This window comes from Eufriesea mexicana, unplaced genomic scaffold (genome assembly GCF_001483705.2).
Source record: "Eufriesea mexicana isolate 0111107269 unplaced genomic scaffold, ASM148370v2 scaffold7050, whole genome shotgun sequence".
NCBI classification, from domain to species: Eukaryota; Metazoa; Arthropoda; class Insecta; order Hymenoptera; family Apidae; genus Eufriesea; species Eufriesea mexicana.
The window spans coordinates 24,260-50,301 of record NW_016914879.1 but is presented as its reverse complement, the minus strand read 5'-3'; the positions used below and the strand labels follow the sequence as shown (position 1 = coordinate 50,301).

Here is a 26,042-nt window from a genome sequence, read left to right as displayed (position 1 = left end):
CACTTTGATTTTCTGATATTTCCTAATTTCTGCAGTTTTCCAGTCGAATTTCTGTCACGTCGAACGCGCGTCTTTCTTCGACGTACACGAATTCCGCGTGGAAGGTGCAAATATGCGACGAAGGCTGGAAGCAACGGGGCAAGAATAAATTCGATAAGAAGTCGCTCTTACGAGGTTTCGAAAGTGGCCTCGGTATCCTTCGACGTTGCACGTCGGAATCTAATTTTCCAATTTTCTCATCGACACGTCGCGTCGACGAGACGCGACAGCCATTCTCGTCGATTTTCGTCATTCCGGAATCGTGGAAAAATTACTTTCCTCGATATTCCTCGCTCTACTTTTCCCCTCTTCTGTTTCTCCGTCGCGCCGCAGAAAATTTCCACGTCGATTGCATTCTAAACACCTGGAACGGCTAAACAATTCCACTCGATCACCGGTGGAAGCAAAACATCCTCGAATATGTCACCGAATGACAACGATTTCACGTCCACGCGAAGAATCGCAGGGGTGCGAAGAATACCGGTGAAATACCTGCGAAAATTCGATTCGCCGTGCATTATCCCGGGCCCATTGGTTCGGCGCAAACATGCACAAAGATACTGTGTCAGGTAAAAGACCGAAACAAGATGTTCCGTGACCGCTCTCAGCCGATCCACTCGAGCCGGCCGCGGACCGACGCGTAAAAACGCGGCCAACGTCCCACGGACGCGAATAATCGAATGAAAACGGGTCCGTCAGGGTTCTACCACCTCCTCAATGTCCGAGCTAATTTGTCGAAGAATCGAGTTTTGAAATTTGAGAAGAGCCCGAGCCATGGAGCCGCACCTCGAGACTTGTCAGCGAGCCTTTTCATGTTCCCTTCAATTCCTACACCTTCCATTCTCTACCCCCCGCTCCATGCTCGTCCATTGTGCACCACGCTTGACCCATCGTGTTTCCGATCGCGTCCCGTCCCGTCTTTCCTCGCGTCCTCTCTGCCGCGTGAATCGCGCGACCGCTTTGCGAGCACAAAGCGCGAGATCGTTCGCTGGATTTCCGAGCCGGGGTTATCAAACATTTATATCGTCCCTTTTGTACGATGATCGAAGACGGTGTCGGGTGTAGAGACAGGGAAAATACAGTCTTTTGTCGCCATTTATAGAGAATTTCGTCGTTTGCCTGGCATACAAGCAGTCGATGGGTATCGCGTGTTTGCTGTCGCAACGGTATTCCTACGAAAGAAAACCCATACTTCCTTTGTCATTCTATCCGAAGACAAGGAGGTTGTAAACAACCGCGACATTCAGATGACGGAGGGAAGGAACCGCGCGAACACCCTCGAGCCGCGAGCAGATTTTTCGCGCGACGAAGAAAGAAGCACCCTAACTAGCGTTGCCTATCGAAAACAGAGGTACTGTCTTTGCATTTGGAAAAGGAGGGAAGACTCTTTTCCACGATTCCCGTGCAAGGGGAACGCGTATTCTCGCATTTCGACATTCTTCCAGCACAATGTGCTCAGGGTGGTACTGGTTGCGCGGAACAACGAAAATTACCTAGATGCAAACTTCGCGACGTACCTCGCAGCATCCATTTGCATGGAACCGGTGCTCGCGACGCGACAATGGGCGTATTTGCGTGGTTAGGCCTACAAAATCGCATTGTCCACTTTCCTCCTGTTGCTGTTCGCGTTTCCAGCGATTTCCTTCTGTTCCTTTCTTCGCTCCTCCTCGTCGCAACTCTGCATCGCAGATCCTTCGTGTACTCTCACTGTCACTCCCGTGACAAGAGCGAGCGGGGAGTTGGAGCACGCGACGAGGAAAACAACGACGTCGTTGTTGCACTCGGTTTACTCGCTGCCGGTGCTAACCTCGTTGCTACTCGAGGGGAATATCGAGAGAGCCAGGAGATTCGCAAACACGGAAGGAACGCGCATTATCATCCGACCAAGCGACGCGAGTGCGCTCTTTCGCGGAGGAATAGCTGGACGGGATCGCGACGTCGCGGCCGAGGCGTTCGTTTTCGCGTATGTCCTTTCGTCTGATCGGACAATTTCCTCGTTTCGAAGAAATTTTTCATTAAATCGACGTGCCGTCCATTAAAACTCTCGACTCGGCGTCCTCTCGACGGAAGAATATAGGTTTCCTTGATCATTTCCCGCAGCGAGCGTTGCATCCGTGCTTTAACCTGACCGGCGACGAGACGAAGAACGACGAAACAGCTTTGATGTGCCAGCTGGAAATGCAGCGTGAAAAGTTCTGTCGTTTACGAATCGTCTACGCCCTCTCGCGGACTTTCAACCGCTTCGCTTTGATGCGACTGCGAACCTGCAGAAAATTGCGTTTGATTAGAGAGAGGCACAGCGCGCGCGAATGTGCCGTTGTCGCAGTTGCCGAGCCGCGATACACTCGCGTGTTCGCCATCTTTCGATCCTCGTTCGTCGCCAGCTTTCTTCCCCGTTCCGTTTATAAACGGATTATCGAGTTCGATCTCGATCCTCCTCGACGTTGCAAATTTGGTTGGCGGGTCGACGACGCTCGGCCGCGAGTAGTCGGGGGACGAAAGCACTCGTTGCATAGGAATTACCGGGAACGCGTCGATACAGCCAAGTTCCTTCCAATCGTACCACCGAGCATTTCCATTTTCGATTCGGTCGTGATCTGCAATTCGATGCTCTTACCGATTATCTTGCTTAAACCACGGTAAAGACCACCTAGCCGCGCGCATCTATCATCTATCCGTCTATCCGGTGACAGGCCCACCCCCTCCTCGCTTCTCGCCCGGTTCGCATTCTCTGTCTTTCGCTCCCGTGGCGTAGTGGCACGACTATCAACAATCAACACCCTCGAGAGCAACGCGGTGGCGCGCAGAGAGGGAGTGAGGAAGAAAGGGGTGAGGTGGCTCGGAGTGGCGAGGGGTGGCGCGGCTCGGAGTGGCGAGGGGTGGCGAGGAGAGGCGAAGGAGGTGGCGGTTTCTCCTCCTCCACCCCGCGGAGCACGCGATGCTGACGGTGGATACGGTGGAAAAATGTGTGTGCCGGGCTATTCCGGCAGCTCGTGGGAGAGCTCGTTCGATTCTCAGTGTCTGGAAATAATTAGAGGCCGAGGTGGCCCGGGTGTTGCCACGGCAACCGCCAATCAGAGGGCAAAGAAAAATTTTTCCTTTTATATCGCGCATTTTTCTCTGCTCGCCCCGCGGAAAGGGGCTTGCGGCGGAGTACGCGGGGAGGCTCGCCGCTCGCTGCGGATCACTGCCGAGGGGGTTGCCGAGCCGCTCCGTCACCCCCACGGAAGATAATGTATGCAAAGACACGTTGAAACATGTGGATATATCTTGCCTAGCTGTCTGCGCGTGTACGTGCACGCCTCGGTGCCTGTGTCACGCGACGTAGACGCGAAATACCCAGGAATCTCGATTGCACCTTACACTCCGCACACTCTTGTCTTCGCGCTTTGCCGTCAGAACGACGCCGATGCAGCCTCGATGCAGTCTCGACGCACGCTTCTAACGGCTCCTGCGAATTTTCTTCGCCGACGGACACGGGGTCCCGTCTTCTCTCTTCCTTCTCGTCTTCCACCCTCGTTGCTTTCTTCCCTCCTCTTTCTCTCTCTTTCTCTCTGGCGCGAATCATCGCGCGTAACGCGGCAGCTCACAGGGTCCTAGACGGTTCGAAACGATCGGATGATCGGCGTAATCCGATTGCCACGACCGGCCCGAGTCTCGCGATTCGGAGGCGACAGGACAGCGGGAAAAGAATGGGGAAGTTGGCGAGGAAATGCATCCGGGACGTTGTCGACTAGTTCCAGTTTTCCCGATAATTATCTTTCGGTTTTCGCAGGATCGCGTTTAACGCGGAGCATTGCCCGTGCGATTACTCGCGAGTAACCGGACGAGAAAGTTCTCGGTTTCGTGGCATCCCTGACGATACTCTCGCGGTGGCAAGCAGTCATCCCATTAGAAACGGGAGCGAGATGTTGTTTATTATTTCGTTTGCACGATGGCTCCGTACAACGAAAACATTCTCTTTGATGTACCACCGCGTCTCGTGGCATCGGCTTTTTCAATTAATGCAAAAAGGAGTGTCTTAGGCCGACACCCCATGGAACACTTCACCTCGCTTTCAAAAATGGCGTGCGTGTGCCAGAAGAGACGTGTTTCCTATTCAAAGCGCGCCTTGCAACTCGCTCTGATCGCGACCACGTCAAAGGCAATACGAAAATTACACACTTTTTGGGGCAATTGATGTCTCAGCGGCCTCCAGACGCGACCTTTCTTTCGTACGGTTACCCTTTCTCCGACTTTGACCACCGGCTGAAGAGTAATTACAGCGTGATCTACGGACTTTCTCTTTAAATTACATAGGAAAAATCTGTCCGTTCGTTTTCGAGCTTTCCGCGCGGCAGAGTTCTCGGGGGAACTTGCAATTTCTTAAGCGCGAAAAGTAGACGGCGGTGTTCTCGGGAATCGTGGCAAAAACGTCCTTGCTCGCGTCAGGTTCGATGATCGTAATGGAAGAAGTACTCGAAGGAAAATAATAAATGTGGACAAGCGCTGACAAAAAGAGGTTCTTTCCGTTCCGAACGCAGTGTGGGTGTCACGAAGCAGTACGGCCACCGTGAATGGTTCTTATTTTGGTTTGGTTTGACAGTGAGCGCCTTTGTTTTCGGCTAAACTGAAAGCCGTACCTGTTTTAATTAACTTATTCAAACGATATCTGGCCGGATATGTAATGTCACCGGCGCGGACGTAAGAGAGACGTTTAAATGGACCTCTTCGGATACATGGCAGGTCGCACGATCATCCTGAAACGTATTAGAACGCGCGATACGTCACTGGAACGTTTTATTGGCTCCGTGGCTGGATACCGCTGTCGATACGCTTTCGTCGAGCGAAGAAATTCCACGATTCGTGGTCCGGTTCGCGTTCGAATTTCGAACGATCTCGTATTCCCTATCGATTGGAATCCTATTCCACCGTTTCTTTCGTTTCAACCGCGTCGGAGGCACGCGTCCGTCCACATCGAGCTGGATTTCGCGCGGAAAGTCGCGCGAGAGCAGCGAGAAGTTTAATCGGTCGCGCGAGTCGATGGAAGCTTTCGCCAGCGATCGAGGATGACACGGATCGGGACGAAAATGGAGGACCAAGAATCCATCGAAGTTTCGGGTTTCTACCGGTCAAAATTTCTTCCGGTGGCCATGGTTCGCGCCGCAACGGAACACCGGGTAACACGACACGTATATCCCTTCTTGGCAAGCACGTGGGAAGAAACCGCCTCCTAAATACGCTCATAGAAACCGAGACATGGGCACCGATGAAAGGGGTGTGTTTCAAAACATGTCACCTTCAATATCGGCGCTGGCCATCGATCCGATACTCGCTGCGCGTACAATCGGCCCGGTGTTCCGTTTCTCGGATTCGATCTTTTCCACGGAATCCGCGATTCCTTCTCCATTCCTACCCCGGTCTCGACGTCGTGAAAGAAACCAGTGCCAATGGATCTAAATCGATTCCTCGCCTCTGTCCAATTAGATTCGTTCGATTATTTTGACAGGCCGGAGATCGGGAAGCTTGCCCCGTTGTTGTCCGTTCTTCCGGTTTCGACGTTTAATCGTTCGTAAGTTGATCGGGCTGGAACAGAGATTTACTGACTCCTCCTTGAGATTCGATTCCTCGCTTCTTCGTCGCGATCGCGACCTCTCGTTGTCGCGCTTCTTTTCGGTACAGATCTTCGAGTCCGTTACGAAACGGACGAATTTCGATCGCTCGATCAGTAAGTCCGTTTCGTAAACGAGGGATGATTCTCGATCTCTCGTTTCAGGAATCGAATCGCCGAGCGAATCGCGGAATGGGCGAATTTTCGGCGAGGAAGCTCGCGTCGTGGAGTCGAGCTTTGACGTTTGCCACGTGGATTATTGCCTTCGCTTCGACCTCTATTGTTTCTGCTCCTGATACGTAAACGATGTAATTCGCTATCGACTGCGGCCTGACCAATTTCCACTTCGATTAACGCTACACGCGATTAACCGGACGTTACAAATCCGATGCGCGCGAATTCACGCGCCGCGGACGGTAGAGTATTAATTGATTCGATAAAGCGCGAATCGATCGCGTGAATTTCTCGCGAGCTGCGCGATTCGCACGGTCTTCCGATTCATTCGCGATCAGGGATTCTCCGAGAACGCGAAATCGCGCGTCTCGATTCGGCTCTACCTCGTCGTCGCACGGTTTTAATATTTCGATTCGTGCCTGGCAGAGGAGAAACGCGTAAAATTGAAAATCGCGCAAACGAGAGGCTGAGTGAAGCCGCGGATCCGGAAAGACGGCGGATTTGTCATTTAAAACGGGTAGCTACGCGTTTACACTATCGCGAGACAATATCGCGGAACGGAAAAGCAAGTCGAAAGCAGCGTGTCTCCAAGGAAGCTCGCATTTCCAATTCACTTTGCGTCACGTTGGATCAATGATGACCGTGTGCACGACTTGGATTTTCATTACTCTCAATCACACGCACGCGTATTAACTTTCCGCGAGCCTAGCGAGCCTGCTTCTTCCCGTGATTTTCATCTCGCCTATGCATCGTTCCAGCGGGATCCAAAGTAGCGATAAATTTCCTAGAACGAAAGAGATATCCGAGAGAGAGAGAGAGAGGAAGTGATCGCGATCGAGTATCGACTGGAAAATCGGAACCGATCTCCGGATCAGATGAAGAGAAATTCGATGAAATTTGGACATTGGGTAGTGGAAATTGCTTTTCGGAATTCCGCTCGCTTAGCGCGGCGAAACGCACACGCGTCCGCGTATCACCGGAGGCGGTAACACGCGACTGCACGCATAATGCGTTTCGGCGTGGTGTGCGTGGAGGCGCGCGGACGCGCTGAGGCGCGAGTAGAAGAAGGCGAGAGCGCGCGAAGAATTATGTGCGCGAATCTCGAGTGTGGGCGAGAGCCAGGCCCCCTCTGTCTCTGCCGCTTTTAAACAGTAAATACATTTTAGCGGTGTAGCGGGTAATGTGTAATATTTTTAATTGGATCTCTCCGTCTCCGTCGCGCGCACAGGCGAGCAACTCGCGCGCTGCGCCGCGCCGCGCCACGCCGCTCGGCTCCGCGCCTCCTTCCCTTCGGCTGCTTCTTCCTTGCGGCAAGAAAACTCCGCTCGAAACTCTCCGTCCGTCTCTGTTTCTCCGCGCGCCCCTCCGGCCCCGAGAACCTCCCTCGCGCTCGTCGCTCACGGAACTTGTAATTATTTTCTCGTACCTTGTGGATTGTCGCGCTGTAAAATTTCTTCTCGACCGCCGGCCTCTGTGTGCGTCTCTCTCATCGTGTGGGTGAACGTTCCCGCGAGCGTGCACACGCCGCGCGGGCACACGCGTGTGCTACGCCGCTTCCTTCGTTTTCCACCCTCCGTAACCACCCCGGTCTCCACCTCCGCCACCCCCTCCTCCTCCGCCGCCACCACCACCTCCTCCTCCGCGCATTATATCCTGGCTTTGGCAGCCGCGTAGCCTCCAGCTGGCATTAGACCCCGTAGAAAAGAACATTGAGGAATTAGTGACAGTGGCGGACGGCCGATTCTCTCGGCTGAGGGGGTGGCGCGCATTGCGGCCTGAAAATTGAAAAGCAAAATGGCGCTTAAAGGCTAGACCGAGTCTCTCCGCGAGCCTACGATACGCTGGTGCTAATGGTCTTCCTGTGGTCTGCGCTCGTCCTGACGACGGCTTCAAGGAGGATCCTGCCGCCGCGAGCTCTTCTTTCCATCGTCTTCCTCATTGTATCGCCGTTCACACCTGGCTATCGTAATTGCCGCCACGGTTTCTCGCCTATTTCGACTTCGTTGCGTCCAAATGGGCTCCATGCAAATGATTATCGACGATAGAATCTCGCAGACGGAGCTTTTCACGGCGAACGCCACGCCGTGGCTATTCGCGAGTGGTCTTTGCTCGGCCATCGCTTTCAATGAACCCTGCTCGGGTTCTTTCATCGGCATCGCTAAATTTCTTTCCGTTCCGAGCCTAATTTCTCCGCGATTCCACCGCACGGGGAACCAGCGGGAAATTTGTTTCATCGCGGTTCCCGGCCTATTTGTTTTTCACAGTTTCCTTCGCAGCTCGTTAATTATATCGTTTTCGACGCTCCAACGTCACTGTCAATTAACGTATCGTTATGTCCGAATAAACCCGTGGGCTGCAGTCAAACGTCCATCTCGTGGTTATCCAATGAAAATCAAACGGCGAGTCAAACAAAGGATATAGATAGAGATCTCGATTGTCGTTCACGTGAGAAACGGACATCTGTTACCAGGTGCACGTAGATTTCGGATAAACATCTCGACCGGATGACGAAGAATTGCGTTATTATTCGAAACCGTAAAAACTGTCATCGCCGATAATCATCGGCTCAGGCCACTGTTAAACCCGCGTGAAAACACGCGTCGAATGAATTTGCTAAAAAGTTTTCGCCTCGCGTGGAATACAGGCAGTGACGAACAACGCTTTGCCAAAGACTTTTGCGTTTGATATTTTCGACGCAGCGATTATTCGCGTAATTGTCGGCCAACTGTAAATTTCTCTAATGCCTTTTAATCAAGATAGAGGTGTCGAGGAGGGTAGGAGGAAATTTAAGGGATGAAAGTGACAGAAGTTGCTTGCCGTCGCAATGGCGCATTTCCTCTCTGCTTTTAAGCCTTTCGCCAAACATTTACGCCCGATATTTTTCGTACTTTCAGCGATACAAAAGCGTGTTCCTTTGATATTAAATCACTGCATGGTACGTAATAATCCGTCATATATATCGCGGTGTCTTTCGATACAATTTTCGGATGGAATGCAACAGCGTTGCATTTCTCTGAATTTCACCAACGTCGCTTTCTTTTCTCGCTATTATTTTCACAAAGTACGACTCATTTTCCAATCTTCCACGAGTTTCGCGAACGATTGGATACTCGCTGTAGGAAATAGAAAAATATGATCGTCGATATCTACGAGCAGAGAAGCAAGTTTCGTGTAAAATTTATCAGAATAGTCCAGACGCTCAAATTTGTTAATAAGAAATCGAAGAAGCTGCTTAGAAACTGATCCACGATTGTTGGATATCGCGAAAACTGCTGGTCGGCATGGAAACCGCGAGAACGTTAAAAATGTTAACAGCCATTTCGAACAATCGGCGCGCGAGTGAATCTACCCAGACAGAGAAGCCGAATTGAAAGGATTACGTAGCTTAAAGCACGTTGTTTGCGTGAATGAAACTTTCTGTCACATGAAAGGAACGCTGTTCTCCAAACGAGCCGTAAGATCGCAATCGTGAAGTCTGTTACAAACGTGAATCGCGCGGTTCCACTTCATCAACACCCGATTATCTCGTCTTTCAACGAAACGAGTGGTCGGGGTTAGGTTGCAATCGGCCATTGCCGAGAAAGATTGCAGTCAGTCGAACGTCATTCCTTTTGTGCCTTTCTGCTTTCTCAAGCGGCGCGTTGGTCCACCATTTTGAACGGTGCGGACGTTGGCCCAATTTTTAGGGGTTGGTCTTTTGTAGACCGACTGGCCAGCCCCGAACGACCCTCCTGCTGCGACATTTATTTAACAAGGTAACGACATTACGGTGTTAGGTCAGATTAGGGGATCCCCCGGCGGGAGCTCGAGGGCTTTAACGACCAATAGAATTTATTGTTCCGGGTAATGTACGTGATTTTTCGGTTGTTACGTTTTCCCATCATGGCCACGTAACGGATTTCCTCCACCTCTGTCGGACAACTAGTCCCATTGTACCCTCTTCTTCACGATGCGCCACGATTCACGGGAACCGTAATGATCTTTGTGCCGCGATGTTTGGTCTCTATCTTCTTCTTCTCTCGGGTGGAGCCTGAGAAGAAAATCTCGCTTAAACGTCAAGGTAATTCGCGTGATTTCGTTATCGGCGATATCATTCGATCTCGACGGAACGTCGCGACAGCGAAATATCGTTCGAAGGAGCTTTCGTTATCGAATTATCGACGAAAAAGATATCGCTCGTCTCGAATAAACATTTTCCCGTTCTGCTGCATATCTCAGCCATTTTGTTCGTACCTCGGCGAAATGCAGCGAAGGCGAGTGCCGCGTTTGAGCTCGCCCTGTCATCGAAGCCTGTCAATTAAACGATCGTTCCACGGTATCATTCGTCGGTCCTCCCTATATGCGCGTTGGAACGTTGATTAAGCCAGCGATTCGCCGGGAAAACCGAGAAAGAATAATAAGAGGAGCGCCATTAGCTCGCGCTCGGCCACCAAGCCACCTCTAACGATTTATTTAGCCCGGGAAAAGTGGAAAGTCGGTACCGACTCTATATAATACGCGAGAATCGTGATTCGAGTTAACGAGGATTTTTACAGAACAAAAAACGCAGCGCGGAAAGGAACGAAGGACGAAGAGAGACGAAAGCGTGGAAAAAGGGGAAGGAAACGCGGAGGCTGAGTCGAAGAGGGAGGAAAGTACGACGAGAAAGGGCAAAGAGAGAGAAGAAAATAAATGTTCTCGACTCGAGGCCGCAAGTATTTCGCGCAGCGTCGGTGTAGGATATCATTATCATTTAATTTTCGCGTTCGACGAAACGGCAGCCGAATCCTGGCGTCGTTAACGTTAACACCGTGATTCGGCGGTCCTCGTTGTTTTCTATAGAGCGTGAAATTTAAATGTCCCAATCGATGGCCGATCATTATTTTCGCTGTTGCTGCAAACGCGATCGGTCCCTCGCGTAACTGGTACCGCGGCGAAATTGCAAAAGACATTGAAAACACCCGTCTTCCATCGAACAAACGCGTCTCTGGCACCTTCTCTGCACAGCTCGAACCTCGAGTTTGACGAAAAAGATCCAGGCCTAACGAAAATCCTCCTTTCGATTCTCCTTTCGATCCTCGATTCGTCGCGCCAGACGAAGAATCGAATTTACAATCGGCGTGTCTTTGGTTCCGCTCTAACGATTAATCGCTGGCAATACTCGAGCTCGATTGAAATCGATCAATTCGGAGCCGAGTACGATATCGTTTCCAGTCGAACGAAAATTTTCAAACAATTTTTATTCACCCTCAAATAGGCTGCTTCCGGCAGCCGCAATTTAAGTAAATTGTAGTCCATCGAATGGAAGAATTTTTCGTTTTTGTTTTCCACTGCACGCTCGTAATTTGCTATTAACGAGCGAAACTCGCCGATCTATTCGACGTATCGGTGCTTCAATTTCGATTGTAGCACTATACCTTTCAATCGCCTGTCACGAATTCATTAGCGGTACTTAAAATTGCTAATTTTCGAGGAATTCGTTGTTTCAAAAGTTTCCACGTTTAAAGGTGGAATATTAAACGTTTATTCGATGTAAAACGACAGTTCGTTTGTGGAATTCGAGTAAACGGTATTCGTTTTAAACTTGGAATTGGTTTAAATATCCAACTCGAGAAGGAGTAACTTCCTGTACCGATTTTTGAACGAAAATCATCTTTCTCCCCCCGAAACTCTAGGGTCCCTGGTATAATTTAACGTTTATGCTTTAGCAGGAAGTCGTGAAAAGGTATTAAAGAACGTAAAAGTACTTCGTGCAACGATGTCGATACGTAGCGCTGCATATTGCATAAATTAAGCAGGTAAATGTTTCAAGTATGTAAATATTGCGCGTTCATTGAATGACGGTGATTAAGGTTCGATGTAATTTACAGAGCTTGTGCATTTAGTAATAAAATAATCAACCGGGAGGTCGTTAGCAGTTTATTACAAAAGATACTAAATTTAAGGGTAGTTAAGCATACGTTGGCGCCATCTCTGCCGAGAACGATCAAACGCAACGATTTCGTTATTTACAATTTTTCGGCTCATACAATTCGAAAATCGACACTCACGCGTTATTTAGATCGGGAAAACTATGGTAGTCGTATCTCTGAGATTGCATAAAATTTTTTCGAAAACGTGCGTCGCGTCTAGGGGAAACTTCTTCACCGTCCGATACAGAAGTTACCGCGAGCCGTCGGTAAAGAAGAAAGCTGTTTTCTTCTAGGAGAAGTTCATCGCGAGATTCCGGTATTCTCGGCACTGGCGCTGCGGTCGTTGTCCCTAGTCCTTGAACGATGATCGATAAAAAATTAATCGTCCAACATTTTCAAATCAACGTACATAAATAAAAAATTGACGTCTAAAAATATCTCATAAGCTCCTCCATTTTTCTTTTCCTTTTTTTCAGTAAAAAAGTACAAAATTTTCATTCGCGTTTATCGATCGATATTTCTTACCAAAGTCGACCGCTCCAGGTATCGATTTGAAATATTCAATTGGCATTATACGGCAAAGGTTAAAAATTATTTATAAATAAGCGTAGAAAATACAATTCGAACGATAACCCATTTTGTTTCTACAGAAATCTATCATTTGAAAGGGCAATTGGCTGCATTCGAAATATCGGTGTCGCGATGCGTTATTCATTCGCTCATAAATATATACTTATATCGTATTCTGTCCGTGGAATATTTAAGGAGCTCATAGAGCATAATATGTATGTCGTTGCATCGACGTATTTAAAAACCGGGGGGAGTAATCACGTTCTTTGGAGTATTCCTCTGTTCGGAAACACGTGGAATTAGGAAATACGAAAGATACTTTGGGAAAACGCGGTTACGGTTTGGCGAACTGCAAAGTGTCATCCGAAATGATTGGCAGAAGCTTTACAAAGGCAAGAAAGTTCATTCAGCTCGCGAAAGGAGCTTAAACGCGAAAGTAAGTAAAGCGTGAGCGACGGCCGTAACCGAGAGCGAGGTCATCAGCATCTCATCGGTCCATTCTCTAGGCGGCACAGAAGCGACGCGTTCCACTCCAATTCTCGACGCGGCGAACGAAGCTAGAAATGGGAGAAAAAGGAGAGGAAAGGAGGAAAAAGCGGAGTCGCGCTCGTGCAGCCGGATCGAGATATTTCCCGCGCACCCGATGCCAACAAGAACGGCATCGCTGCTGGCTTTCGGTTAATCGATAAGACAGTTGCCGCCGGCTGTAACTCGTTTCCTTATCATTGGCCTAGTTCGAGGTCAGGCTACCGGGGGCGCTGCACGCTTCGTGTTCGCTCCTCCTTCCACCGCCTACGTTCAAGTCGAATTGAACGTTGACTGTCGTCGGACAGGCCTCGTCGGCGGAGCGAAAGTCTCGCGTGCACGCGTCGTCGTTACGAAAAATGACGTTTATCGGCCCACGCGACTCTTCCGTGTATTGTCCGCGGCCTAGGCAAGTCCACGTTTCACGCGTTATGTGAACCTCCTGCGCCAGGGACTCGGCTGTTCGTGCTAGCATGAGTGTTTCTCAGGAAAGCGCAGCCACGATCGTGTGCAAGGAGATCTTCGACGGCACCTCGCATCCGTCAGACGAAGGTACGTGGAAAACCGTCAATTTTCACCATCGCCCTCTTTCCTCTCGCCACTTTCCACTCCCGTTCTCTGCCAGCTTTCCTCTCTCGATCGATGTAGCACGGGGTGGTTTTCTTCGCTCGCCACCGACTGTCATACACACTTCCGGCTCTCCCTTCCTCTCCCTCCAAGTCCTTTTTCCTTTTCCTCTCTCTCTTCTCTCTCTCTCTCTCTCACTCTCTCTCTCTCTTTCTCGCTGTTTCGCGAATCCTTGGAAACGGCGAGGATTCGGTAATCACGGTATCGTTGCTAGATATATTTCGCCTTATTACGCGTCATCCCGCTACCTCGCGAGGCTCCTTTCCACCGGCCTCGAATCAGACCACGAAACGGCTAATTAGCTCGAGCAAAGGTTAAACAATCCATATCGAGACTTCGATTAGCATATTTAACGATCCGTTTCGCACAAAGGAAACCGCGACCGGGTATTTGCGACTCGTTTTGCCACACGGAGCAACGCGAGACGGCGTTTGCTTCTCGCGAAACATCGGAAAGCGATGCTCGTGACATTTACCAGTCGCCATTCCGGGGACGCGTTAATTTCGAAACGAACCAACCAGTGTCTCCTTATATCGATTCAACGGCCGGCGATTCTTTCTCTCCGCTTCGCGTCTCTCCATTCGAACAACCGAACGAGAGAAGGAGAAAACGAGAATTTTTCGTGGAGAGGTTACGGAAGAGAGAGAGAGAGAGAGACAGGGGAGAGAGAGAGAGAGAGAGAGAGAGAGAGAGAGAGTGAGGGAGCGAAATTCGCTCGCGGTGCAATAACCGGACAAAACGGATGAAAGATCGACAGGAGGAAGTTGATATATAAAAAGTCGTGGATAAAACGGTGCAGAGGGTTGAACAGTTTCGTTGGCGAGTTTCCTTGTTTATTTACACCCTGGTCAGACGGGAACACCGAGCTCGTACCCTAGCGTGGCGAGGAAAATCAATAGAATCCGCAGTGCGGCGAAAGTTTTGTCATAAGCCTGGAGGACCTCCCCCTTTGCTGTCTGTACCACCGGTCAGATCCCGCAGGGAAAAATCTGCGAAACTGGGAAAGATCGAAAGGGAAATTCGCGCTGGTGTCCCGTTTCGCAAGATTCCGCAGGAAACCGCGGCGAAACTCGCGCGTTCCCACCGCCATAGCCACGAAATTTTCGCCATCGCAGGAAGGACAGATGTGGCGGTTTCCCCCATACTCGGCCACCTGTCAAAGACTTCCATGATGGAATTTTTAATCGGCTCCCTTTGTATCCTCGTCGTCGCGATTCCGCAGTTCCACGAGAAAACGCGAAGCATTCAGGCTACCCTCGTCGAACCACCCCTTTATTCCGCGTCGCCGTCGTTGGCCGCGCGTTTTAATCTTAGACGCTGCTCGCGTTGCTTCACAGTCGATACGCGATGGTAGCCGCTTTTAAACGCTATTTCACGGTTACCGGGATCAATTTCCTTTCCCTTAGCCGCGAAAGGCTGGCGACGAAGAGAGAAACAGCTGATAATCGGTAGCTTCCTTATCGTCGACGAGGATCGATGAATCGGTATCGAAGTTTATCCAGGGGATTAAGTCTCGACTTCTGCACGGCGCAGGCGCGAATTGTGTTTAACGGGAAACGAACGACACGCGGTGTCGAAATTAACGTGGTACCTTTGCACGTTCGAACTGCGTATGAACTCTGTCGGTTAATGTGGCAATTTTAGGCATAGGTAACCGACGCGCGTCGCTACGAAGTTAATTAAACCTGAACCGGATCGAAATTTGCTCGGCAAATACGCGCGTGATAGGACGAGCGCTGACGAACGTTCAACCTTATCGCTAATTAGCTTGATACGCGACACACGGAAAGTAGAGTTTCGTTTTTAGTATCGACGATTGTTAGACGGTAGAACGTATTCGCGTAGGACGCGTAAACACTTTTCGACGTGCCCCTTCTTCTCGAGGGACAGAGTCCCCTATGGCCACGTGTACTCCTCCACCTGGTCTGTAATCGATGAACGTGTCACGCTTCGCATACGGAGACCCGAAGAACTTTGAAATTAGCTCGTTTCGCTGGCTTATTGATACTTACTTTATTACCTGTCGACGAGGGTATTTATAACGCGCGATAGTTTATAAATTCGATATACCTCTAACCGTGTATAATAAAGAGCCCCGTGGTGGTCGGGTCGGATGGCGCGAGCTCGAGCGATACTTGGGAAAAATTCACGCTCGCGTAGAAGCGGCGAAGAACTTTATTCTTCGCTCGACGAGTCCTTGACCTTCTTTCCCGTTTCGTAAAAATACCCGGCATGCACACGTACGCGAGGCTAATGCGAGGCTAATACGAGGCTAATGCGAGGCGAATAGGAGGCGAACGGGAGGCGGTAAATGCGCGTTTCCAGGCAAATTAATACCCCGTGCACCCCGAGCGAGGCACACACGGTCCGCCACCCGCTTTCTAATCAGCTAATGGAGCACGTGTGCTTTTTCAGAGGTACTGGAATATGCGAGGCGTTTGGGAATCGACCCGGATACGGAACCACACCTGCTGAATTTGGCCCGGGAGGGCCTGATGGCGGCTCTCCCGAAGGGCTGGCTACCATGCTTCCACGAGACCAGCGGCGCCTGGTACTACTATCAGGCCTCGACCGGAACTACTACCTGGCAGCATCCGCTGGACGCGATTTACAAGGAGATGGTCGACCAGGCCAGGGCTGGCAACACCAGGCCCGGTAACACCAGGCAAATCAGCGTCGGTACGGATTGCCTCGTCATTACGGCTGAATGGAAAATATAGGATTAACCCTTTGCACTTGGACCGATATCACTTGGCTGCACTTTGCGCTTAATAGAGACAAAGACTGATTAACCGATGCATCATCCACTTTTTTCATCGGTACACCGATGGAACCGGTAGAGTTCCGCGTACGTTCTAGTCGTCTAATCGCAAATACGTTTCTACTTGTCCGTGCATCCACGATCGATGCGTATCGAGTTGCAGAGCGTGTGAAATTGACGAGAAGACTGATCGAAAAATGATAAAACACGATGTAATATTTTTTTATCCGTCGTCGTCTATCGCCCCTCTAACCAGGGAGTAAATTATTCATCGAACCACGTATATTCGCGTTTTGTACATGTATGTAGATCATGGTGTATAAATAAAGCACAATATGCGTATCATCGAATCGTAATGGCGTGATTCTTTCTCTTTTGCTTCTCCGGTGGCAGGCAACGCGAGACAGAGTCGTCGTGCAAAGGGTTAAACCTCGCACTCGAAAAAGACCAAAGACTACGGTAATCGTTCTCTTGTCACCTTGCTGGCTCCACGTTCGTTTCCACTCCGAACGGGCACGAGTCCGTTTCTGGCTGTTGAAATTGATAATTCCACGCATCGTCGGACAACTCGTCTTTCTCTCGGATCAGAGCTTTCACTCGATAACGACCACTCGATAGCGCGTAATTCGCCTGCATCTATATCTTTCGTAGCCGAACACGGCTTATCGCCGCGAGTTCCAGTAAACAACCAGATAAGATAATCGTATCTGCTCGAAAATCTAACGTGGTTTCCTCGTCTCCCGAGATCGTAGAAATTAGGCGTACGAATTGTCATCGGAGGTGCGAGGAGTCTCGTTACGTTTTCAACGCGACCATCCCGTTGCTACTTACGATTGCCAAAAATCTTCGGGCATGGTCGATCCGCGTTAACGCTGTTCCTCGCGCTGTTCGGTACACGCTTTGCCAAGAGTACACCGGCATCGAAATCCCGAGTATCCGTTTGCCAATCGAAGCCCAGGCTGGCTGTTCGTCAAGCGTGGATTATATTTTTAGGTGCTTTCGCGGAAATTTTTCCCCGATATCGTCGCCAACTTACACCTCTTGGCGTACTCTTAATTAAGCGTGCGATCGGTGTCGTTCGACGCGTGGTCCACGTTGGTGGACCGTCGTTCGGTCACGCGTCAGCCAAACGATTCGTGGCGATTACGTAAAGCGGGAATATCGTCTCGCGCACGATCTCGAGGCATCGAGTCGGTACAATTACAGACCGCGCGTCGTTTTCTTTTTCAATGACCGCGGCAGACCGAAGGCAACGAAACAGCCTCTACTTATTGACTCGGTTTTTTTACGTAACGCCGCGTAGTTCACAGCTATGTAAGCCACAGTGCAGGCATGCGAGCTTTACGTAACCTCTCGATTCACGAGCGTGCAGGATCGCGGCCGGACCGCTCCGTTTATTAATTATTTACCAACACGTGTATCGATTGCGGTAACGTTAATCTTATCTCGCGCGACTCTCCCGATGCCTTTATATAACAAACACGATAATCCGTTGTAAACACCGCGTAAATTAATTCCGACGTCTGCTCGTCAAAGTTCATCGCCGGGAGGGTATCGCTCGCGTCCTCGCTTGGAACGTAACGATTGTTTTCGTAGAAAGCGAAACACGTCCTGTGAACCGTGACTAAAGGCCGTGTACCGCGATCCGGTTCCATTACGATAAATTTATACGCCAGCGAATTCGTTGCGCGACTTCTTCCACTGGATGCGGACGCGCCGCTCGCTCCTCGCAGAGGACCCTTCAAACTCTTTCGAGCCGGTACTCACCGTGCACGCATTCGTTAAGGCACTCACGTGTCGGTGCGCTCGCTCGTGAAAGTACGTAATAGTTGCTTGAACGTAGATCCGTCCAATTATCGCGTCCCCGTCCATCGAACGCGAATCGTTGCGTGTCGCCATCGCGAACGCTCTTTACCGGCTGCTGTACCCAAGCTGCTGACACAGTCTCCGCTCCAAAGGGGTACCGATCAACGCTCCCGCGAATTTCTCGCCTTTCCCGTTGCGCGTTGCGCGTTTCGCTCGTCAGCCCGAATCTCATCGGCCATTTTGTCGCCCGGGTCTGCGACCGTTCGACATGAACCTCGAACCACCGCGTCAGGGTCACGATGGACAGGGTAATGCGTCTCATTCTCGTGCTACGCCGCGTCGCGCGTGTTCTTTCGTCCGAAATATCATTGCCGATGTCACGGTCAAGCGTCGCGAGACCTAGATGTAAAGACGCGTCGATCGCGCCACGACTTTCGCGGAATGGGACGAGCGGGGCTACGCGAGCGTGAAATGTCAATATTTGTTGGCAGTTCTCACCCTTTGGCATTCTCATTTTTACATCGGAAACCGGCGGAAGATTAAAGGCACACCGGTCCAAAGGGCGGGGTTTTTTGAAATTTTCCCACCCCATCGAGGACACTTGGGCACGCTGCTCGTGCGCGGAGCGACATTTTCCCATCGCCGTAATGGATTCGAAGTGGAAACGAGACTGCGCACGTATTACGCTCGAAACGCGATTTCGCCATCTTTCGAGAACGAATTTTCTTTCGGCGCGGGAATTTCGCGGGAGAGATTAGCCTTGGTCCAGATACCTGGTACGCGGATTAACGAGGCATGCGTCGTCGTTAGACTCGAAAACGCGAATCGGAATTACGGACTAGGGTCTATAAGTAACCGCCTCCCTCTCCACTCTGTCACCTGTTACAGGGTCTTCGTACGTACGCGTATCGATGTCGACATGTATATGCATGAATCTATTCGTTATCTACTTTGCCTCGTTGCCACTGGTACAATGTTCCTTCCTATGCACGCGCTGTTTTGCGATGCAAATGTCGCTGAAAGACGAAATGTCACGCTTTGTGCACCGAGCTTCGTAGATCGGTGCAACAAATCCGACAGACACTCGTCCACGTTTCGCTCGCGAAAGATTTCTTTTTCCTTCTCGTTCCTTTTCGCGAGACATAAGAGACAGACAGGATCGTCGTAACAAAGGAAAACAGGAAAAAAAAAAAAATGAAAAAAATGAAAGGAAGAACAGAGTCACTTGACGTAAATGCTCGACATTTCAGATAGGACGAGTGTACGCTCCGTTGTTAAATAATAACAGCTTTGGCGCTCTTTCGGGCTTTTAGGCATATTTTCTTATCCGTTTCATCGCTGCCACTCTTACCTCGGTGGCGAGTGTAAAAAAGAGGAAAAAGAGGGAAAAAACAGTCGTTGACTCGCTCGCGAGGGAACGTTGACACTGTCGCCTCTTCTCGCTCGAGTGGGCCATCGCGAGCGGGAAAAAGTTTGCGCGCGTTTCTCTGATCCTTGGAAAGAGAGTATCGACTCTCGCCTCTTCCGAGCTTGTCTCTTTCTCTCTCTCTCTCTCTCTCTCTCTCGACAGCGTCGAAACAGCCCGCGTAAGCTATACAAAGCGTGTTTTCTGATCGGCAGAGGACGACTCGAAAACGACGGCCAAGGACCTCGAGTCGCACGAGGAAGCGACTCTGCCGAAAGATACCTCCGCGCCGAAGGAACCGACCAAGCAATCCAACAAGACCAATCCGTCGCCAACCAGAATCCCCACGAAGCTGACGCCTCTGAAGAAGCTAGACAAGCTCGATGGCGCGAAGAAGAAAGACGCTGCCGGCCAAGAGAGGCAACAATCTAAACGGGACGACTCGAAAATGGAGAATCCTCTGGCAAATAACAGAGCTGCCAGAGACTACACGAACCTCAAGTTCCAAGATCCAAAGTTCTACGAATGTCCTAGGCTCTTGGAAATGACCACGTCGATCTCAAATGCCTCCACGATCACCACGCCGATGCAAGAGATAGACTTGAAGGAGGTGCTGAAGAGATCGGAATCCCTGAGTCCGAGGCACGAGAAAGACTGGGAGCAGCTGTCCAGTAGGTTCAATTCCGAGGAGAACATCATAGACATCGACAAGCTCAGCATGACCACGTTAGCCAGGTCGGAAAAGGCCGAGAAGTTCGACAAGGAGAAACACCCTAGTCAATTCGGCCAGCAAAAGGAACTCACGCTCAGCGGCGGTGGGACGATGTTTCTGAAGAGCAACAGGAGCAGAGACACGACCCCTAGCCACGAGGGCGCCAAGATCGAGGAGTTCCGGACCATGCTGATCCCGGACGAGAGCAGCAACGTCGGAGGGGACAAGTTGAAGTCGATTCTCAGGGAGAAACAGTCGGAAGACGGTAAGGAAATTACGTCTAGTATGAAATCCTTCTGCAGATCGTCAAATTTATCTCCTATTCCCAACAGATGTCAGACCGGTGGACGAGGAACGCAAGAGTGTACGCTTCGACATAGAGAAGGAAGTGGACATCAAGTTCACCTACTCCAGGTCCGAGGACGATTCCGAATCGGAATCCGAGGGACAGGACGCGCAGATGCTCGCTCAGGTGTTCACGAGCCGCGATCCTGATTGGACTCCCTCGTCGCAAAAGTCGAATTGCCAAAGATCGAACGACGAGACCAAGGAAGACTCGGAGAGCCAGTTGGACGCGAGTATGAAGAGGAGTTTGTCGGCGGACAAGATCGACGTCTCGAAGAGGAACGGGAAACTCGTGGGCAAGAGGTTCGTCGTGAGGAACGTTCCCGAGAACGAACATCGCAAGAGGTTCACCCTGCAGAACGTTTCCGAGAAGGAGCACCGTGTCCAAATGGCGCGAGACAGTCTATCCGGGGAGAGCCTGTCGAGAGAAAGCAGTCTGGATTACACGTACTCGAACAAATTTAACAAAATCAAAAACATCGACCTGGTGTTGAAGAGCGAGACCGACCACAGCGACTCCGAAGCGCGCAGGAGGATCAAGCCGAAGGTGGATTTCTTGCGGAACGAGCAAACCGACGACGAGGATACTTCCGACTTTTCCAAGGTCAATCCGGAAGCCGATCTCTCGCGGAAGGAACGGAGCGAAGCGTCGGGAAAGGACGAGCAGAGCAAGATCCTGGAGGAAACGAAGACGAGATTGAGCGAGGAGCATCAGAGGGACGTCGAAGCGCTGAGGAAAGATTACAAGGACAAGCTGGAGCAGGTGAAGAAGGAGCTGGAGGAGAATTTCATGGAACAGAAGGAGCAATTGGAGAAGCAGCTGACCGACAAGCTGGAAGATTTGAGACGGAAGATGGTGGTGAAGGTAGGCTTGGTTACGTTGCACGATCCATCGAATCGTTTGGATCTAGCTAATTTTTCTAATCGTTTCATACGATTCTTTCAGGAGGAACGAGAGATCCAGAAATTGATCGCCGAGATGGACGAGGCGAAGTTGGAGAACCTGAAAAAGGTGAAGGCTGAATTGGAAGTGTGCTACGAGAAGGAGAGACAAGAGATCCTGACGAATCTGAAGACCGAGCTCGACGAGAGGAAAGGTGAATTGTTGGAACTACGGAATCAGGAAATGGGAAAATTGGAGAACGAGCACGAACGCGACCTCGACGAGGAGAAACTGGCGAAACTCAGCGAGATCAAACTGACGAAGCAACACTCGGCGAGAATAAAAGCGATGAAGACGGAATTGGATAAAGAGTTCGACGAGTTGCGAACTCAGCTGCGTGTGCAACAGAAGGAGAACATTACGAAAATCACGGAGGAGCACGAGAAACGTCTAGTCGAAATTCTACGCGATTTTAAAATCAACGTGAGTACCTGACGATGTCTGTTATCCTAATTGTAAGTACCCTGTGCAACTCTGTACACTTTGTTATTGCGCAACGTATCATTTTCCTGTCCCTACCGAAGATTTATTTTTCTCGTTGAATTGCGTAACCGTCGGTTTAACGACCACGTTGTTTCTTAAGGATACTAGGTTATGGGTACGATGCGAACAATGTTATGCAACGATTGGTTAACTCGTTACATACGTGCAATTTCTTTCTGCGAACGCGATAAAGCGGCAGCTCGTCGGTTCCTTTGGCGTAAATAAATATGTCATTTTTCCAAAAAAAAAAAAAAAAAAAAAAAAAAAAGAAAGAAAGAAAAGAAAAAAGAAAAAAAGAGAAGAAAATTATATTCGAAGACCAATAAAGCTGTAGTGTATACCATCGCAAACCAAACACTCTTACATATGTCAATCGACCCGAACACACACGGCCTGCCGATTACCGGTACACCTACCTTATAAATTATTCAGGTTCTTTCTGGTACCCGTGCACGATGGGAAGACGATCGGATAGATCGGAGAGATCGGAAAGATGGGAAATAGAAGAGAGACGGCGCGAGCTCGTGACTGAAAAATGTTTGCTGTTGTGGTTTCAGGAGGATCGCACCCTGAAGATGTATAAGCAGCGTTTGACGGAGATTCAGGTGGATTTTTCGCGCGACGCAGAGATAGAGGCAAAGAGACGATCGGGCCAGACTATCATGATAGATAGCTTCCAGTACGAGAGAATGCGTTGCGAGAGGCGACTGATACAGGACAAATACCTAGCGTTGAAGGAAAAGTACAGGAAGCTAAAGGAGGAGGTTCGTTCGTTTATCGAAAGGAGGAACAAAAGGAAGGAGGGGTACACCACGGCCTCGGAGACGGAACGATCGACGTCGACGAGAACGAGAACGGAGAAAACCGAGTCGTCGGATCAAAAGTGAGTGAATTCAGGCTTCTCCCTTCGCTAGTTTTCGTTCCGGTCAACCGTTTGCTTTTCCACTGTCACTTGGATCAACTTTCGGTATTTAATTGCAATATTTTAGGCTGTCGCGCCATTCTAGCGGCGTCATACAAGAGGAGGGCGCGTGAAATCAGAGAAACGAATTGAATCGCAAAGGGTTGACATGTTGGATCGCGCTCTGAACCACTTGTACGTGTCATGACTTTAGCAAATCAGTCGGAAGCACGGTTTTTATCCACGTGTTACGATATTTCTGTTTGGATCAAGCGTTCACTGTATTAGCATTAAGATCTTGCACAATCCATTCTCCTCGTCACCAATTCCAGTACCTTCATAGTCAATGCCACTTACTACACCTCTGAGTCTCAGCACATTCGTTACCTCCCCTATGTACGTGTTACATAGTCCGTATCTCGGATGATCGGATCTGACGAATGTCACAGTCGTGTAAATTACGAAATCGAACCGGTGTTCCTCCGTAATGTTAACAGTCGCGCGTAGCGAGACGAAAACTGTGAAGGTACTCCATCACGTTCATGCGATTCGTCCTAATGTCTGGCTATAGGCCTTAAATCGTGCTCGCAGTACCCCACTACGAAACACGCATTCGAGCTCGGCGACGACGAACACTAAAGCGCACGAGACTCAGACGACCACAAACGAGCAGTCGGAAGAATTACACGATCCGAACGAACCGAACGTTCAGAAGACGAACTCGGGGTTTCAGAAGAGCGCAGCTACGTCGAACGCAAAGAACGTGAGATTCCATTCCGTTGACACCAGCCTCGCCAGCGAGACGAACGCGAACATGACCACCGCGAAGAAGAACATTGGCAAGAAACCGACCACCGCCGCGAAACCGAACCCTTCCACCGGCAATAACGTCAACAACAATAACAACAACCTCGAAAATCCGGTCGAGAACATCAGAAAGCAGCTGGAGAAGCTCGAGGATCTCGGTGATCAATTGCCAAGTAACGAAACGGCCTACACGTTGCGATATCCTTTTCAAGACAAAGGTAACTTTCCGCAAAGGGATCACCACCGACCATTGTCGCGGTAATCTCCGAATACGTAGTTTCGCTAGAGACCGTCTCACGTAAAATCCGATATTCGCAGCTTTTTATCGCTTCCTTTACGTTCTCGCGTACGCGATTATTTATTTACGTTTTCGTTTCTCCAGTTTGAGAATCGATTATCGTTTTCTTTTCTTTCCCCAGGCATCTATACACTCTACTTTAACTAGTGGCTTCACACTCTCACTCGCTCGTAAGTGCACCGACAGACTTTTTTTTATTTTCTCCATCACCCAAGGTTCGTTGTCTTTAGTTTCCTTTCTTTCTTTTCTCGTTACCTATTTTCTCGCACGCTGCTTACACCAGCATCGTCAAGTGTACGAGCTCGTCGGGTGACACCGAAAAGGATTCTGCTCGATTTTCTAGCACCGGCGAACGCCTCCTCGGAGCTGGAGTTCTTCCGGCACCGAATTCACGTCGAAAGGGACTCGGTGAAGAGAGCACGGGAGGCGTTGAGACATCAGGAGAACGTGTTCCAGGGACGACAGATGGCTTGGAAGCAACGTAGCGTCAAAGCGACCCTCGAGCAATTGGTTCAGGTATCCTTTCCCTAGCAGAGAATTTCTCGGTTTCCCTAGCAGAGAGTTTCCCGAGAAATCGTTGATCGGCACTCGGAATGAATCGGTTGCTCGGAATTTCAGGAAGAACGCGAGCTGTCGGACATGGAGGTGAATTTGCATCGAACCAAGAGCCTTCTGGGCGAGAAAGTGATCCATCTGAGGCACCTCGAGCAGTCCCTGGAGAGAGTGGTTAACGCGAAAACGAACGAGAACGACTCGACTATAACGAAAAACGAGGAATTGTCGTTGAGCGAAATGTCCAGCGTGAGCAGTGGCATCAGTTCGACCGACATGAGAACCGACACGTTCACAGGTGAGCGGCTGTGATAATTTCTCTCTCTCTCTCTCTCTCTCTCTCTCTCTCTCTCTCTTTCTCTCTCCCCTATTCCGCTATCAGTTATCTTTTTAGTTGCCATCCTTCGCTTTCGTCGTTTCGTTTCGCCACCCGTTTTCCTTCGGTCGAAGCGCAGTCTTTCGTTGATTTTCTTCCACTCAAGAATTTCTTTTCGATCTTGTCGTCTTGATCCTTCGTACTCAGAGAAACCGGATCACTACCAGGAGTCGACGGAAATCATCGCAAGCCTGGAAAACCTAAACTCGGAAATACGTGAGATCTGGGGCGTGCTGAATAAACGTCAAGACACGGACATACCGCCGCCACCGACATTGATGTATTCTTATTTGCGATGGCTACGTTTCCATCATCTTACGGCCCAGTCGAGCAACGTGCAAGGTGAGTGTAGCCGCGGGAACGACTTCTTCGACTCGATTTCTCGAAGTTGAAGAACGCTGTCGTTAACCTCGATCGCCGATGTCTTTCAGGAACATTCGGCACACCGAATATTCAGTCGAACATCCTGTCTCAGTTAACAGTCACGCAACCACCCACACCCACAACGCAAAACATCATCGCCCAATATGGTCCTAACAGCGGCTTCACCACCAGCGTTTGTACCGTTGAGAAACACTCCTCGAACCTGATGGAAAGAACGTGGAATCTACGGGATTGGCTGCGACAAACTTGCGTCGAGAGCACTGATCAATCCAGGTCGAACGACTCTATAAAGAACAACCCACAGTCGATCGAAAAGTTTGCTTCCAAACGGCATTCGCTAGGCGACTCGAGTACCCGTTTCGTTGACGTAGATTCGATGTATCTACACGTGTTTCTCAATCAATTCAAGAAAACGTGTTTTCGTTAATCGATCCCATTCGAGGCTCGGTCCCTCGGTCGAAGGGGGACAGGTCGGGATCGTTCGGATAAATCGGGAAGACGGTCGTTTGGAAACGAGTGTTTCGATCGAGATTCGTTGTTTAACCATGTTCTGGACCACGTACCCGCCTTGGTCGAGCCTATCGCGCTAACTTGACAACCCCTTTGCTTGTTCCTATCGAGTTCAGTTCGTTTCATCGCTGAATCTATGACACAAAGACTGCAACGAGGCGCGGGCGTGCAACAGGATGCAACGGAATCGTCGTCTCGAATCTCGATCGTCGAACGATACGCGTACGAGCTTCGAGACACGACTGCTGTGACGCGCGTGACCGCGTGACATTTCCGAAAAGAAAGAAAAAGGAAAAGAAAAGAAGGGAAAAGAAATAGAGAAAGAGAAAGAGAAAGGGAAAGA

The 26,042-nt window shown here is 50.0% G+C and overlaps 1 protein-coding gene and 1 pseudogene across 1 annotated transcript; one reads left to right on the top strand and one right to left on the bottom strand.

The window, feature by feature from the left end:
- Positions 1-6,965: 6,965 nt before the first annotated feature.
- Positions 6,966-9,546, bottom strand: LOC108552543 (uncharacterized; annotated as a pseudogene).
- A 3,328-nt stretch (positions 9,547-12,874) lies between these two features.
- On the top strand, positions 12,875-25,550 carry Cep164 (centrosomal protein 164). Its single transcript, XM_017907159.1, is given in 12 exon segments — positions 12,875-13,341; positions 15,832-16,095; positions 19,604-20,365; positions 20,433-21,310; positions 21,392-21,811; positions 22,429-22,754; positions 23,364-23,797; positions 24,221-24,393; positions 24,496-24,727; positions 24,953-25,147; positions 25,237-25,453; positions 25,455-25,550. Coding segments are annotated over 12 exon segments (4,005 nt in total). The 5' UTR covers positions 12,875-13,262; the 3' UTR covers positions 25,480-25,550.
- The last annotated feature ends 492 nt before the right edge of the window (positions 25,551-26,042 follow it).